The sequence below is a fragment of the Gymnoscopelus braueri genome (assembly GCF_963280865.1).
Source record: "Gymnoscopelus braueri genome assembly, chromosome: 10".
NCBI lineage: Eukaryota > Metazoa > Chordata > Actinopteri > Myctophiformes > Myctophidae > Gymnoscopelus > Gymnoscopelus braueri.
Window position 1 is genome coordinate 6,046,555 of NC_137611.1, and position 18,473 is coordinate 6,065,027.

The window sequence follows — 18,473 nt, forward strand, 5'->3', positions numbered from 1 at the left end:
AGAAAGAGAGACTGCGAGAGAGAGAGAGAAAGAGAGACTGCGAGAGAGAGAGACTGCGCGCGAGAGAGAGAGACTCTGCAGGAATAAATAAATGAATGTCACACCCTTCCTTCCCTTCAATCCACTGCTCTATAAATTGCCATAAATCCCCCACTGGCCACAGAGCCCATGGTTTAAAGAGACTTATTCATCACAATTAAGCATCAACATGAACACATTCTGCATCAGGGTTGAAAAGCAATTACCCTGTCTGCCTTTATTTAACCCATTAAGACCGGGAACACATCTGTGGCCTTTTAAAGATTTGATTATTTTATACTTTAGCTCATTCAGAAATAGCAGATCTACAAGCTCATGGCGCAGTACCGAGTGCCGCGCTATGAGCTTGTAGATCTGCTATTTTTTAGAAAAATCGTGAAAATGTGTGCAATTCTTTACACATGTCTTCTAAATCCTAACAGTTTTTTTTAAAAGACTTATGTTGTTATATATCGGTGGTTTTTCATGTCAAGGACCCCCAAAATTATGTTTTTCGCCGCCGATCCCCATCAAAATATGTTGTTCCAGGGACACCCTCCCCCGAAGCGAAGATTTGAGTTAAAAATGTTGTTAAAAAATATATATGTATTCAATGATTTGAACAAAATGTTCAAGATTAAAATAAAATATCAGATCTACAAGCTCATAGCGCAGCTTGTAGATCTGCTATTCTTTTTTAATAGCCAAAGAAATCTCAGAATGACACAGACGTGTTCCCGGCCTTACTGGGTTAACCACGTTTAGATGTGATGGAGGCTCAGGGTGATGCAACCAGTCAGACCTGAACATCTGGCTGGGATTTAAACACACAACATATCGTTATGCCGTCCAGCATGAAACCTTGTATCTCCATGTTTTAACTTTTTGTGTTTTTTTCTTAAATTAACAATAAACCTGCGCACTCATCTGCTCCAATGTAAATGTATTGACAACGTTTTTCGAGCCAAGGCTCTTCATCGGGTCAAACTGGAGAAGTGTGTACCTTTATGTCGAGAAGTGTGTCACTTTAGTGCGTCACTTTAGATTTCTTTGGCTATTCAAAAATAGCAGATATACAAGCTCATAGCGTGGTACCGAGTGCCGCGATATGAGCTTGTAGATCTACAAATGTTTAAATCTTGAAAAATGGGTTAAATTGACACCCACTATGTCTCCTAAACTAAAGGAATGAACGAGGACTTTCCAATCAACCACTTTTTTTATAATGTAGCCTTTTATAACTCTTGTTGCGTAAGTTTAATTTACCTGATTATTTAGAATTCTGTTTTCTATAGATTTTATTAATCAAGCGGTCCATCTGTGTTTTTCCACTGTTGTTCTGTGGATATGTAAATGTTGTACACTGTATCTAATTAGATGTTTATTTCTCCATCTGATTACCCTGTGGTGTTGTTCCACCCACTGAGTGATAACGTGACCTGTGGGTGTCTATTTAAGTGGGTGAGGTACACACTTCTCCAGTTTGACCCGATGAAGAGCCTTAAGGCTCGAAACGTTGTCAATACATTTGCATTGGAGCAGATGAGTGTGCAGGTTTATTCTTATTCTTCATGTTACTTTCTAACCCAGCACCTTAACCCATTGAGACCTGAAGCCGATTCTACATGTCTCCTAAATCTCAACAGTATTCTGAAAAACCTATGTTTCTGTATCAGTGGTGCTAAAAAAATGTCATGTTAAGGACCCCCAAAATGATATGTATATTTGGCCGCGGACCCCCATCAAAATATTTTGTTCCAGGGACCCCCCAGAAGCAAAGATTTGAGTTAAAAATGTTCGTTTTAAAAATATATATATTCAAAGATTTGCACACATTTTCCCGATTTTTCAAAAATAGCAGATCTACAAGCTCGTAGCGCGGCACTCGGTGCCGCGCTACGAGTGCACTTCATTCCGTGGATAGCCGCCTCGGAACTCCCGAATTGCGTGCATATGGTACGGCGCTGCCTTGTGACAAAACCATTTCGGAGGCGCGCAGTCACAGGCGAATTGTCCCCCCGTGAAGGACCACCGAGGGAGCTAAGGCGACCGAGTTGCCGTCCTGAACGGTGGGACATTCGCCTGTGCCTACTCAGCGCCGTTTGAGTTATGTACCGATAGGCACAGAATCGTAAATTTTATTGTGGGGACTGCTCTGCTTCCGGGTTTTTCCGTGTTGCGACTGGTTACGCCCACCGTGGGACTCGCCGTACATATGCACGCAATTTGGGAGTTCCGAGGCGACTATCCACGGAATGAAGTGCACTGTTCCGTGCAATGTTACGGTATTCTCTGGAGATCAGGCTGCTAGGGGAGACATGACCTTTGACACCATCTAAATGTCTCAATAGAAGAGCAGGGAGACAAAATACAACCACCCCAACATACCATACAGATTGGACAAAATTACATTGTATTCATTATAAAAAAAAAGTGACATAGTGAGGCTTTAAGTCTCACATATATCGATATTTCAATGACAAAACAACCAAAATATACATTTTCTTTTCCATAATGAAGCCTGAGTTATTTGCTGAGATTAAATCCAGTAGCCGTTTACGCAGACACAGCATTATCCCGAGCGTTACTTTAACTTCTGGGTTCCGTTTTGCACTCTCAAAGAGCCAAATGAACACGGTGGATGTGACGGTGTGGTTGTCTCATCGGGGTAATGAAATGGAATGGAAGTTCTCCAGATGTGAACGAAAGACTCGCTGAACATATGGAAACCTCACACCTGATTAACCCTTTAAGACCGGGAAAGCATAATTTGTGTCATTTTTAGATTTCTTTGGCTATTCAAAAATAGCAGATCTACAAGCTCACAGAGCGGCACCAATGCCGCGCTGTGAGCTTGTAGATCTGCAATTCTTTTTTTAATCGTGAAAATGATTGCAAATCTTTGAATATATATACTGTATTTTTTTTTTTAAGCGAACATTTTTAACTCAAATCTTTGCTTCTAGGGGTCCCTGGAACAACATATTTTGAGATGGGGGTCCGTGGACAAATACATATCATTTTGTGGTCCTTGATATGAAAAAGTTTGAGAACCACTGATATAGAAACATACGGTTTTCAAAAAACTGTTAGGATTTAGAAGACATTTGTAGAATCCCCCAGAAGCAAAGATTTGAGTTAAAAATGTTCGCTTTAAAAAATATATATTCAAAGATTTGCACACATTTTCACGATAACAAAAAATAGCAGATCTATAGCCGCGCTATGAGCTTGTAGATCTGCTATTTTTGAATAGCCCAATAAATCAAAAAATTACCCACATATGCGTTCCCGGTCTATATGGGTTAAGATACAGTCTAGTGAGAGAAAGACCGATGTATGCATGCACACGCATACACACACACACACACACACACACACACACACACACACACACACACACACACACACACACACACACACACACACACACACACACACACACACACACACACACACACAGATTGTTAACACACACACTGGAACACACTGGAACAGCACCAACTCATTTTAGATGTGTTCATAAACTACAGTTAGTGTGAGAGTGAGAGAGAGAGAGAGAGAGAGAGAGACAGATAATGAAAAATTGAGAGCGAGAGTGAGAAAGTTTCATTTTGACAAGAACCATAGAAATATCCACTTTTGACACATCTAGAGAACACACACACACACACACACATACACACACACACACACACACACACACACACACACACACACACACACACACACACACACACACACACACACACACACACTTCTGCCACCCCATCCAATACCCAAGGTTTCTATTCTATCACGGTATCAAGAGAATACAACAACAACACTGAAGCCTATATCTTTCATTTCTCTGCAGTATAACAGAAAGAAAGTAAAGCCGGTCTAATATCTGAATGTCACAGCTATAAGAGCACACTTCTTTCTTTCTTATTTTTTTTTTGCTTTGCTGTGAAATGCGGAGCAAAATCAAAAGCAAAATGTCACATCCACCATCTGCCATAATTGGCCTTCAAATAACATGGCCGTGGGCCATAACGCGGCAATGGAATATATATATATTATTTTGTTCAATTTCATATCGTGTGTTGTGTGAACATATCGCGAACCTGCCCCAAAAAAAGGTATATTTAAAAAACAAATACATGAATAGTTGTAATATTTATTTTGTGGCTAGAATATTGCCAGTTAAAATTGTCAACCTGACATGACAAAAAACAAGCTTGTAGATCAGCTATTTAAAATAAAACAAAATAGCAGATCTACAGTCTCGCTTTTGTGTTGTGTGCTTGTAGATATGATATTTTTTCCCCTACAAATGGAACCAAATGGACCCTCATGGTTCCATTTGTACACTGTCAGGGTTAATGAGGGTTAAGGAAGAGTCATGGGAGAGTTTTGATGAGAGTTTTGATGAGTCATACATGGTGTTTTGCCGTAGACCACCTGTGGGTCTCAACCCACAGGTTGAGAACCAGTGCCGTAGAACAACTGATGGGCCAAGTTCAAAATGTTACCAGATTATGTTACTATGACGATATAGTTACTATACAGAGGATGGGTGGGGGGGGGGGATTTTCAAGCACAAAACGACAAGAGCGTTAAAGATGGGGAGATTGTTAAACACACCTGTCCACTCGGCCAGGTGGATTCACCTGCCGTGTGTGTGTGTGTGTGTGTGTGTGTGTGTGTGTGTGTGTGTGTGTGTGTGTGTGTGTGTGTGTGTGTGTGTGTGTGTGTGTGTGTGTGTGTGTGTGTGTGTGTGTGTGTGTGTGTGTGTGTGTGTGTGTGTGTGTGTGTGTGTGTGTGTGTGTGTTGCAGGCAGATCACCTGTCGGGTGGCATTGTATTGTAATCACTGACCATGACAGGTGACGCAGGGTGAGAGGGAAACAAGGGACACTCTAGAAAGCAGAGAGAATGAACAATAGGCACTTCAAAGCAATCTAGTGTCAGCCTGTCTGTTGTACATTTTGTACACCCCCAACAATGAAACTGAATAGCGGTGAAACAAACGGTTACATTACAATACGGTGTAGTTGCAGATGGCTGATCGGTGTTCATCGGCGGTGGTTGAAATTGTACACGTTCTCGTATCTCGATTTTCAATCTCATCATCACGGACACATCCCAGGGCGGCGGCAAGCATCCACCGCTGGAAATGAAGCCAAAGAGGAAGTAATGAAAACTGCTGCAGTTCAGTCAGTACAACTGAACTCATGAATGGATAACATATTATTTTATTGAATATAAAATGAGCAATATAAACATTTTGGTTTGGCAATTAATTTAGGTACTCTGAGAAAGCATATTTCTCCCTACCAATAGGGACTCCCAATCCCCCAGTACGTAAAAGTAGATGTCATTCCCCTCCTCCGGCTGCAAAATAGTTTGGAGTCAACGGTGAATTGACGCGACTTACACTTGGTTTTATTACCTTTAGTAAAACCTTTTCATAAAGATTTTTTTTCAATCGCTAGTTTGAAGTCTTCTTCCCACAGCAAGATATGTGTTTTTTTTGTACCTTATGGTTTCATTATTTTTTTAATTGATGATAAAGCAGAGTATGTTTCTTGGGGCTTGCTATTGAGTTCTACTGAGTGAAGACACGCCCCCTCACCGCCCTTCCAGCCAATAGCATTTGTTTTCCAGATTCCATTTGGGATCGGAAATCCCAAATTATTTTGTAGAATTCTGTAGAAACTAGGGATGCACCGATATATTGGTCAATATCGGTATCTATTTTTTTATCTATTTGTGATAAGAAATGTAAGCTTACCATAATCACAGTAAACATTATCATGTCATATGCCAGGGCTTTTTCTAACTAACTCCAGTCACTTTCAGTTCAGCACAGCTGCGGTGTGTGTGTCACTGTCCAGCTGACGCTCGTTGAGACTCATTAATGTTACTTTCATCAAGGCAATTATGTATGCAGATTCTGAACAGTTATTTCTTATAATGAAGATTTATTTGTTTCCCCAGCACAAAGGGTGGAAATAATGACACCAAAAACAAAATAAACACATATCGGTATCAGTATCGGCTAAGTTGTTATTTTAAACATCGGTATTGGTATCGGTCAAGTATTTCCATATCAGTGAATCCCTTGTAGAAACCAATGGGTGACGATGTCACGGCTCCCTTCGTCCATTTATTTATCACAGTCTCATGTAGACGTCCAGTGATTGTGACTGATGGCTGTGGCTCATCAGATGGCCTTCCACCACGTTGGACTGAAAAGTGGGACACATTCAATTACGTGTCCTTAATTGAATTGTCAGTCCACTCGGCCATTAATATTTGTCTTGTGACTACCAGGGCGCAGCGGAGCTCTTTGTGACCTGTCAAGAGTTCTAGTGTGTCATCCAGTCTTTGTTTTGCAACTCTCAGGATCTGCTTAACCACCTAAACCCTATATACTCCGTTGACTGGTACCCCCAAAGTTTCTATACTAGGAACACACAGTTTTTCCCTCTACACCAAATCTCTCCCAAAAATAGCTATTCTACAGGCTAGAGATTTGTGAGCTTGTGGATCAGCTATTTTCACTCAATGTTCCTCTTCTTTTGTACAGAATAGGGACTGTTGGTCTTTTGGTTTAATCACAGTTCTGCTGGTTGTGACCGCAAGTAATTTGTTGTTTTAACCTGTGTCGATTTTGACAACAAATTTTGATTTAGTCTTAGTCATAGTCTTTTGAAATACAATTTCATTTAGTCCATCATATCTTTGTCTTAAGAAAAATGTTTTAGTTTTCGTTTTAGTTGACTAAATATCACAAGATTATAGTCGACTAAATCGACAGTTGATTTAGTTGACTAAAATGTATGTTGGCGGTGCCTTGATGGCGTCATAATGGCTGATTTTACTCTTGGTTGCATGCCGAAAATAGCCGATCTACAAGCTCACAACGCGTCGCAGCGCGACGCGTTGTGAGCTTGTAGATCTGCTATTTTCAGAGCGCAACACCAGAGCGCAACCAAACATAAAATGACTTGTCTTTTAGTTCTACTGGATCTCTTCTCCACTAGATCCCTCCCTAACATTATAGCCTAGTTTTTATTTGTTGACAAAATTGTCAATATATTTAGTCATAGTTTTAGTCGACGAAATCAACACTGGTTTGAACCTCTAGAATCATTTCTGTTCAGATGTATTATTAACACACATTCCTCCTGTCTGTCTGTCTGTCTGTCTGTCTGTCTTCACCTCCTAGATGCAGCAGATGGTCAACTCTGACATGCGCTTCACAAACAGCCAACAGCCAATAGAAGCCGCCCTCAGACCCAGGAGCCAATCCGGCGGCGGCGGCCTGTGTCAGCCGAGTCAGCTGACCACCATCAACCAATCCCAGCTGGGGCTGAGCGGGAACTCTCTTACCCACAATTCCCCCTCGCCTCCGGGAAGCAAGTCGGCCACGCCCTCTCCCTCCAGCTCCGCCCACGAGGACGACAATGAGGATACATTTCGGGTAACAGATGCTCGCTAACACGCGCACACGCACACACACACACACACACACACACACACACACACACACACACACACACACAAGGAGTGCACACACGCACTCACACACGTGCACCCGCACACACACTACACACCTGTTTGTTTAACGGTGAGTCATTTCTCATTCAGTTGTAGCAGCTGTGTGCAGTGTGGGTTTAGGAGTGTTATTATGTGTAGCTTTTATGTGTATTATGTTAATATTCTGTGTCAGAATAGTTCCATTCTCCATGCATATAAACATGATGGATATCATCCACTCACCTCGCTGTTAAGTCACATTCCCCCTAAAACAGGTTCTCAGCAGGTTATACTGACTCTCAAATTCTAGAGAAGTTACACCATTAGTATACCATTTAACACATTCATTGCCGGGTATTAGTTCATTCATTCATCCGCCACTGCCAGCGGTTTTACCTTATTTTGAGTCTTTTTGACGCTTCACAGGAAAAATAATTTAACGCGGATGTAAACAAACAATATCTCGGTGGGGAAAAAAAACTACTTAGGATTTAGAAGACTTTTGTAGAATCCCCAGAAGCAAAGATTTGTTCGCTTTAATTATATTCTATTCAAAGATTTGCACAGATGTTTCAAAAAAGAAAAGCTTTTAGCTTGTAGATCTGCTATTTTTCCCTGGATTGAATGGGTCTTATTTATTGGTGTCAATATGATAATATTATCATAATGGGTCCCCACGGTCATGAAATTCCTGGAAATATTTTGAAATTGAAAAAAAAATTATCCAGTACTGGAAAAGTTTGGGAATTGATCAAAGGTCCTGGAATTTATCAAGGGTCCTGGAAAAATATTTGGCTATGCATTGTTTTTGGCTATTGATTTTGTTAATACAAAACATTTTCATAAACATGTATAACATTACACGAAATATGTAACATAAGTAGTTTTTCGCCGAACGGGCTGTGTGATGGCATATATTATTTAAATAAAATAAGTCATACGGATGCCATAATGAGTCTTCCAGTGAGCTATGCCCTAATTTTGCACGAAATTTTGAATGAAATTGTACTATTCTATATTCTATGCTTTATTTTTGCTACACTGCCTATCTTTGGGCATTCTACATAGGAGTAAGAGACACATTATTGCGCTGAATGATTGTTATATAGGCCTGGAAATTGGGCTAAATATTCTGGAAAAGTTTTGGAAAAGTTTTGGAAATTCATTGCTAAAAATGTGTGGGGACCCTGTAATAGTCATATTATCATTTAAATCTCAGTGTTTTTGGCAGTTTGGGGGGGGGGTCACATGCGATACCCTCACGGTCCACCAGTCGGTCACCGGCCCGCAGGTTGAGAATCACTGTCCTAGTAATAGTACTCTGCTTTGGTTTTTAGATCCTCTGTCTTCATGTTATGCTCTTGTCCTCCCTCATCCCTCCCTCTTCTCCCTCTTCCTCTGCAGGGAGAGAAGCGTCCCCTAGCGCCCGACACGCCCCCCAAGAAACCCAAGACGCCAAAGAAGAAGAAGCGCAAGGACCCCAACGAGCCGGTGAAGCCGGTGTCGGCGTACGCCCTGTTCTTCAGGGACACGCAGGCCAACATCAAGGCCCAGAACCCCAACGCCACCTTCGGGGAGGTGTCCAAGATAGTGGCCTCCATGTGGGACGGCCTGGGAGACGAGGCCAAACAGGTTGACATGCGCTTTGCTTTGCTTTTTGTTTCTTTTCTTTCTTTCTTTCTTTCTTTGTCACCCAGACAAAAAGGACGACTTATCCCATGTTCAACCTGTCTTCATATAATTGGTCCTCACTAAATGCTCATTATAATATGCTTCCATTTCTGTCTACTCACTCTGTGTCTCAGAGGAGGCCTGTGGACGGTTCAGAAACCCGTCTACCAGTGACATCATCGATGGGGAATCCAAGCTTATAGAAACTACAGGCTATCTATTCCGCGGAAAATTAGCATGCTATAATGGAAGCCATTGTTCTCACGTTGATCAATCAAAATATTTGAAATATTGTTTGTAAAAATAAACCCTCTTAACACTAGTTAAGTGCCAGAGTTTTATTAAAACAGGGTACATCTAGTGCTGGCATTTCTTACCATTTACGCTGATATGTTGCGTGCTGTAGAAGCCACGACGATGACGCGGATGTAAACAAAGGCTGCGTGCACGGCGGTGGAGGGTCCTCCTGTCTATCGCCTGGAACAATAATATTTCTAACGCGATCCGCCATTGCAGAGTGATCGCCCATCGAAAACGGCTCGTTTCCACCACGTTAAAAAGAAATGGAGATATGAAGCTTTTTTTTCTCAAGGAGTTATAATGGGAGAGGACGAGAGCACACACAATGTATTAACTCTTTCACTGCCAAGAGTATTTTCATAAAGTACTCCCCCAGTGGCAGCAATTTGCGTTTTTTTTAATTTTTTAATTTTTCATTCAAATAAATGATCTGATTGGGTGTTTAAACCCATAATACAGTTCTACCAGTAGAGAGCAACAAATCGACACATTGATGACCTCGCTGGCTCACTCGCCCCCTCCCAAACAGGCTCACGTCACATCCGGTCATAACCGGATGTTGACATTTTCGACAATCGTTGATCGGGCTAAATTACGATGTGATACACGACTACGATGACTGATCGTCACCCAGACCAAAGAGAGTAGACGTGGACCTCTCCGTTCGTTTTTTTATACCGTGTGAAAAAACGTGACTTTTCCTATTCTGGCCGAAAATGACCGCGGGAAAAAAATTAGAACCGGAAACGGAATCTGCGTCATGAAACCGGAACCCAATGAGTCTGAAGGAGTCAGGAAGCGAAAGTGATCATGAAAAATAAACAGTATAGCGCGACCACAGTCAAAAGTAAAAACTCGGGATTTCTCGTGCTGGCAGGGAGGGTACTCGGGAAAAACTCGGGATATCTCGGGGCGTGGCACTGAGAGAGTTAATGATGATGTCACTGGTGGGTTTCCACAGCCCTCCTATGAGACACAGACCGAGCAGTACATTATTATTTTTTTTACCATTTTATGTTGAGCATTAGTTAGGACCAATTATATGAAGATAAGTTGAAAATGGGTGAAGTCGTCCTTTAACCTCTCTCTCACCAGCTTTGATCAAAAAACGTGTATGTCAACCTGTTTGGCCTTGTCTCCCAGGACGTCCCACATGGAGGCCACCATGAAAGGCCACTAAAACATGCAATTTACCGTTTAGACCAGGGGTGATGCAACTTTCATGATGCAGAGGGTTACTGTATTTCCACACTCACTCCAGAGGGCCACGTTGCATATTGTTGCTGTCGGGCAGAAACCTCCATATTTTTAACTTTTTTCGTAAATTAATGCCGTACTTCGTCATTCTAGTACGTCACACAAAAGTAGCAACAATAGCTGATCTACAAGCTCAAAACGCGTCGCATCGCGACGCGTTTTGAGCTTGTAGATCAGCTATTGTTGCTACTTTTGGAATTGGAATCCTGAATAATTTTTTGGTATTTTGGCATTGGAATCTGAAAAGTAACATTTTTATTTAATTTCAATATATCAGTGTTCCGATATTAACACATTAACTGCCAAAGACGTTTATAAACGTCTTTGGGAATTCAGCTATTGCCTGCCAAAGACATTTAAAAACGTCCTGAAAAAAAAAAAAAAAAAAAAAAAAAAAAATCTAAAAAGATTCTCTAAATATTTAGTATTGACACCTTTTCGATATTCCAAACGAATAAGGAGATAACAATTTCCAAAGATTTGCTGCTCCATCCACTTCAATGTTAAAATTCAAACGGACAAACAATTCACATTGTTTTTTGGTTTGAAACTACTGGTTTTGAGCTATTTTCAAACATCAAACAACACATGACAACAAGGTCATAATGACCTCGTTGACATTTGTGAAACCACACCTGAATCTCATCTGTGATTAGAAATTTCTGGGGATCAATCATACTGGAGAAAAATATTCTGTGGCTATGCGAAAAGGTACCAAAATCGTTCAAAACCCTGGCAGAGGCTACAGACTGTTCTGAAAAAACTCTGGCAGTCAATGTGTTAACCTGCGGGCCGCATTAAGTGAAGGTGAGGGCCGCATGTGGCCCCCGGGCCGCCAGTTGCCCATGTATGATTTAGGACATTTAGCAGATGCTCTTAATCCAGAGCGATTTACTGTAGGCAAGGTAAACACGAGGTAATACATCGAATGCATAGGAAGGTAAACATCAGTATCTCTCACACACACGCGCACATACGCACACACACACACACACACACACACACACACACACACACACACACACACACACACACACACACACACACACACACACACACACAGTAGCCTAGCCAAAGGAGGATGTTTGACTGAGGGGTGGACTGTCTGGTTCCTGGTACAGTATGCAGTATGTACAGTATGCTGGGTAAATATATTATGATTAATGGCACTCTGAGAGTGACAGCACAGATAGGAAGACGTTAGAATGAAGTATTGTATTGATGTAGAGTATTAATCATTGATTTTTCCAATGATCAGACTTTATAATGTATAACTGCAACACGCGTCTCAATCTCACTATTCATTGAGTGAACAAAATAAATATTGCAGCCACTGTATTATCATGATCTTTGCCCTTTAAACATCAGTATGATTATGAATTATGTTTTGTCATACTTGACTAAGTGAGTATAATGGTTGTGGTGGTAGAGCCACATTGTACAGCCTGTGAGAAAGAAGCACTGTTAGAGAAAGTATAGTGAGTCCATGACACTCTGCCAATACTGCAGTCAATATTTTACATTAATCGCGTCACCCTGTCTTTAAAAATAACACTTTATTTAGACCTTTCTTTGCTCAATTGATTTTATTTAGACCTTTTTACCTTGCTCAATAGATTTGGTCTGTCTGTCTTACAGAACTACAAAAAGAAGACAGAGACCGCTAAGAAGGAGTATTTGAAACAACTGGCTGCATACAGGGCGAGTCTGGTCTCACAGGTAAGCTCATATTATATTATATATTATATATAAGTTCAGTTCAGGACAACTCATGAATGGATACAATATTTTTATTGAATATAAAATGAGCAATGTATTTTTTTTTTCATTTGGCGATGAGTTGGATCTGCTTTTTTAGGAAAGCACATGACATCTCCCTACCAATAGGGACTCAGAATCCCCCAGTACATAAAAGTAGATCCAAAACAACAGGTGGTAGCTGGGGTGGTGGAGGGTGGGCAGAATCAGACAGCAGTAGGCAGCAGCAAACAGCAAGCAAGGAATGAGCAATGCAACTTCCCCATTTTTGGTCTGTGATCTGTTATGAAGTGAGTATGTGATTGGCTAAGAATAGAAGCATGTAGCTGAGACCGACCAATGGTCGGTCAGAGTTCCCTGACAGAACTTGCTGGGTATGTACCATGTACCATGTACCATGTACCAAGGCGTGACGCTCATTTGTGCGCATTTTGTGTCAAACTGACATTGCTTTTTTCTTTTTTTTCTTTTCTTTTTTTATCCCACGATTTTTGTAACCCATCTTTTCCCCAAGTGCCAATTGCCTAAGCTGTAATAGAGCCCAGAACTGAGCACATGCTTCCTTCAATGCATGAGGAGTGAGCAGGCCGCTTCTTATCACCTGACAGTAGGACGTACGTTGCGAAGTTCACTTTGAGCCTACTCAGCCCCGTCCGAGTTATGTACCGATAGGCACAGAATAGTAAACGATGTTGTAGGGACTGCGTTTGCCCCAACTGACACTCAAAGTGACCACTGGCCAATCACAGCGCGTCTTTCCCGGGAACTTACACAACTCTCAACTTCCGCTACAAATCCGCAGTGCATTCCCAAAGCTCGCGACACGGGGGGAGAACATGCATACGTTTAGTCGTTTTCCTCTCTGACTCCATTGCGTCCTCCTCTCCTCTCCTCTCCAGAGTTACATGGATCCAGCCGACATGAAGCCTCACCCTTCGGCCTCGTCCCTGTCCTCCTCCTCTTCATCCTCTACCTCCATGTTTGCGCCCAAACCTCCGGTCTACTCCGGCCACCCGGGCCAGCAGCAGCAGCAGCACCCCTCCCCTCACTCCCTGCCCCACCCGCACCCTCTACCTCCCTCCTCCGCCGCCGGCCGCCACCCGGGCATGTACCTGCCCTACCCGCCCCACCCCCACAACCCCCACAACAACCCCCACCACCCCTCCTCCTCCTCGCACCCGGCCCACCCCTCGCACCCCGGCGCCGGCAGCCCGGGCCACCTGCCCCCTCAGCACCAGGTCCACCCGCAGCTGCAGAGCCTGTCGTCCCCCAGGGGGACGGCGGCGCCCCGGGCCAGCCTCCCCCACAACCAGCAGGGGGCGCTCTCCCTGGGCAACGTGGTGGCCGCGTCGCCGCCCCCGCTGCAGGTCAGCCCTCCGCTCCACGGCGGCCAGGCTCACCTGGGAGGAGGCCTGCAGAGCCCGCACCACCAGCAGGGGGGGCTGCAGCATAGTCCCCATCACCAGCAGCAGCAGCAGCAGCATCAGCACCAACAACATCAGCAACACCAGCAGCAGCAGCATAGTGGTCACACACTGGGAATGAGCCACTCACCAGGGATGACACACTCGCCTGGAATGTCGCACTCACCTGGAATGACGCACTCACCTGGAATCACACAGGTGAGAGATGCAGCACCAAACATAGACAGTACAGAAAACATTAGCCTGCCACAGCGCGACTGATATCTGGTCTAGAGGGGCGGATTCAAAATCTCCGGAGAAAACATCCGTGGGCTACTATTGGTTCACCGATCTTTGCGTCCGCCCCCCGCCCGCTCCGCGCCCCTCCTCCTCCTCTTGAGAGCCCTGATGTCACAACATTTGGAGCGACGCCCACTGCACTCTGGTTGGTTGGGGGAAATGAAAGGTTGACTCCCACTTCCTATGCCAGGAATGTGAACAGCTTGGTCCAGGCTCTTTATTTTTGAGCAAAAAACGCGAAGGAAAATAAAAGCCTGGAGATCGAGGGCTAAGAAAATATAGACACAGGGAACTGTGACGTCACCCATTGGTTTCTGCCGACCCGTTTTGGCTTAAAGGGCCGTAAAGGACCGCCAATGATGGAAAAAGTCGAAATAGGTGTTGACTAGTCGCTCTGTCTGTTCGTAGACCAGCTCTTCGAGCAAGCTGGTAAAAAATCCTTTACAGTCTAAACACCAGCAACATGCACTTTCTGTCCTATGAGCCACGCCTTAAATGGGGTTCCTTAAACCCCATTTGTATTTCTATATTCTCCTCTCAGTCTCTCCCTCTCCCTCTCCCTCTCTCGCTCACACTCACACACACACACACACCCTTCCATGTCTCCCATCTCCTCCAGGTAATTTGCCATCTCCGTGGCTGTGAGCTGCTGATTTAACCCATTGAGACCTGAAGCCGATTCTACATGTCTCCTAAATCTCAACAGTATTCTGAAAAACCTATGTTTCTATATCAGTGGTGCTCAATCTTTTTCATGTCAAGGACCCCCAAAATTATATGTATTTGGCCGCGGACCCCCTTCAAAATATTTTGTTCCAGGGACCCCCAGAAGCTAAGATTTTAGTTAAAAATGTTGGCTTTAAAAATGTATATATTCAAATATTTGCAGTTTGCACACATTTTCACGATTTTTCAAAAATAGCAGATCTACAAGCTCTTAGCGCATTTTTAGCTCAAATCTAAAAATGACAAAGTTCCAGGCCTTAATGGGTTAACCCATTAAGACCTGGAACTGTGTCATTTATAGATTTGAGCTAAAAAGCATTATTTTACACTTTGGGCTATTCAAAAATAGCAGATATAAAAGCTCGTAGCGCGGCACCGAGTGCCGCGCTACGAGCTTGTAGATCTGCTATTTTTGAAAAATCATGAAAATTTGTGCAAATCTTCTATATATATATATTTTTAAAGCAAACATTTTTAACTCAAATCCTTGCTTCTGGGGGTCCCTGGAACAAAATATTTTGATGGGGGTCCGCGGCCAAATACATATCACTTTGGGGGTCCTTGACATGAAAAAGATTGAGCACCACTGATATAGAAACATAGGTTTTTCAGAAAACTGTTGGGATTTAGGAGACATGTAGAATCGTCTTCAGGTCTCAATGGGTTAAAAGGCCCATAGAGCAGAGATGGAGATGGATGAATTTATCAGTGGAGGAGACAACGCACACACACACACACACACACACACACACACACACACACACACACGTGCACACACACACACACGTGCGCGCGTGCAGAGGGAATGAGATGGCTGCCAGAGCACGGATGCATCAGCATTACTCGTGAACTCAAGCATTGAATTGAATCAATAGGAGATAATGGAACAGAATAGACGGGCCACAAATCTGTCCCATTGTTTTGCATTTTAAACATGGTTGCGTGTTGATACGTCTAGTTTATCAGAATGATACCAGGCATACGGGGGGGGGGGGGGGGGTTGAATACAGGTGAATGAATTGTTTTAAATCGCCAATCGAGCGTTGTAAATTAAGCTATACACGATGTTCGTTGCTCTGTGTCTAGCCTCGCCCTGACTGTGTGTGCGTGTGTGCGTGTGCGTGTGTGTGTGTGTGTGTGTGTGTGTGTGTGTGAGTGTGTTTGTGCGCGTCTGTGTTGTTTTCCCTATGTGCCTGCCTGTCCGTCTCACTGTGTTGTCTGTTGCTAACTGTCCATCCACATCAAGCCTTGGGTCGATTTAACCCTTTAAGACCTGAGGCGATTCTTTAAAATGTTTTCTAAATCGGAAAAATTTTTTGAAAAAAAAAACGAAAACATTTTTTTTCACGATTTTTCAAAAATAGCAGATCTACAAGCTCATAGCGCGGCACTCGGTGCCGCGCTATGAGCTTGTATATCTGCTATTTTTGAATAGCCAAAGAAGTCTAAAGTGACACAGATGCGTTCCAGGTCTCAATGGGTTAACGGTGCTTTGTCTGTCTCTCTATCTGTCTTTCCATCCCTTACGCCTGTCTGTCTGCATTCTTGTCTGCCTACCTACCTGTCTGTCTGTCTGTCTGTCTGTCTTGCCTCCCTGCTCTGTGTTGTTGTGGATAATTACATCACAGACAGGGAGTTGAGACGCACGTGTTCCAAATGTTTTCATAATAACACCAGTTGCGCAGCTGTCTGTTAAAAAAGACACACACACACACACACACACACACACACACACACACACACACACACACACACATGCTGATTCCAACCGCGGTTTTATCAACATATTCAAGTGAGATGCGTTGGTTTTATAGACTATAACAGCAATATTTATATTGCTACCAATATGTAGTATGACACCTGAATTTACCCACAGAATACAGTTCTATACCAGGGGTCTGCAACGTTTTCAGGCCAAGGACCCCTTAGCTGAGAGAAAGATGAAGCAGGGACCCCCTCTACATATTGTATAAAATTGTGTTACAGATTAAAATTCTTCATATCATAGATTTCATAGATCAGCTTCATATGCTGTATTTCAGACATTTAACCACTTAAACCGTCAATACTTGGTAAACTTGACCTTTCGCTCTATACTTGGTCTGCTCTTTTCCCCCCTCTACACCAAACCTCTTGACCGAAAATAGCAGATCTACAAGCTCACAACGCCTCGCAGCTCGAGGCGTTGTGAGCTTGTAGATCTGCTATTTTTGGGCGAACGTTCCCCTCAGAACAGGGATTCTAGGGTTCAAGTTGTTCATGTAAAAAATAAGTTCATATCACACAAAGATTTTGGCGGACCCCCTGTAGTAACTCTGAGGACCCCCTAGGGGTCCCGGACCCCTTGTTTGAAGACCCCTGGTCTATACGTTGAGCTGTCCTGCGCTCTCATTGGCCGTAGCACGGATCTGCTCGGGGGGTGCGGTCGCAACCCCGTTCATAACTGTATGATTTCCAGTCGGCGACACAGAGCCAAATATCAAACTTGCTAGATCAGGGGTCTTCAACAGGGGGTCCGGGACCCCTAGGGGGTCCTCAGAGTTACTAGAGGCGGTCCGCCAAATCTTTGTGTGAGATATATATATGTTTTTTTACCTTAACCACTTGAACCCTAGCATCCCTTTTCTGAGGAGAACTTTAGCCAAAAATAGCAGATCTACAAGCTCACAACGCCTCGCGCAGCAAGGCGTTGTGAGCTTGTAGATCGGCTATTTTGGGCAAAGACGTGTTTGGTGTAGAGGGAAAAGACAGCAGACCAAGTAAACAAAAAAATCTAATCTAATCTAAAACACAATTTTATAAAATATAGAGGGGGTCCCTGCTTCATCTCTCTCTCCTTGGCCTGAAAACGTTGAAGACCCCTGCGCTAGATATCTAGTTAAACGCTCGGGGAGGCATCGCCGAGCGCCATAGCATCGCGGTCGGTTCTTTCTCGCAGTACGTTTCACACACCGCGAAGCCTCTGCGAGCGAAGCCCGATCTTGCGCCACATCGGGGATTTGTCGGCGAGCCGCCGAAAAAGGTCGGCGACAACATAATCGGGGCAAATATCTTACAGTGTGTTAGTAGCCTTGACCCGCTCAATCCGGGATACGCATCTGAATCATTTTAGCCCATTAAGACCTGGGATATGTTATTTTACACTTTGGCTATTCAAAAATAGCAGATCTACAAGCTCGTAGCGCGGCACTCAGTGCCACGCTATGAGCTTGTAGATCTGCTATTTTTGGAAAATTGTGAAAATGTGTGCAAATCTTTGAATATATATATTTTTTTAAAGCAAACATTTGTAACTCAAATCTTTGCTTCCTGGGGGGTCCCTGGAACTAAATATTTTGAGATGGGGGTCGGCGGCCAAATACATATAATTTTGGGGGTCCTTGACATGAAAAAGTTTGAGAACCACTGATATAGAAACATAAGTTTTTTTCAGAATACTGTTGGGATTTAGAAGACATTTTGTAGAATTGGTTAAGAATTGGGTTAAGGGAGTATAAATATGAATCTGTGTTTG

General features: G+C 43.2%; 2 protein-coding genes across 3 annotated transcripts in view; one reads left to right on the top strand and one right to left on the bottom strand.

Moving 5' to 3' along the window:
- The window catches only part of tox (thymocyte selection-associated high mobility group box), an 82,248-nt gene that overhangs the window by 61,611 nt on the left and 2,164 nt on the right, over nucleotides 1–18,473 (top strand). For both annotated transcript variants that reach the window (XM_080439209.1, XM_080439210.1), the window contains 4 exons: nucleotides 7,234–7,488; nucleotides 8,949–9,176; nucleotides 12,411–12,491; nucleotides 13,430–14,152. In XM_080439209.1, coding sequence (XP_080295335.1) covers nucleotides 7,234–7,488; nucleotides 8,949–9,176; nucleotides 12,411–12,491; nucleotides 13,430–14,152 — 1,287 coding nt within the window. The remainder of the gene's footprint in view (nucleotides 1–7,233; nucleotides 7,489–8,948; nucleotides 9,177–12,410; nucleotides 12,492–13,429; nucleotides 14,153–18,473) is intronic.
- The window catches only part of LOC308093023 (uncharacterized protein), a gene marked incomplete at its 5' end in the record, with an annotated part of 75,417 nt that continues 63,939 nt past the window's right edge, over nucleotides 6,996–18,473 (bottom strand). The window contains one exon of the transcript XR_013933835.1: nucleotides 6,996–7,044. The remainder of the gene's footprint in view (nucleotides 7,045–18,473) is intronic.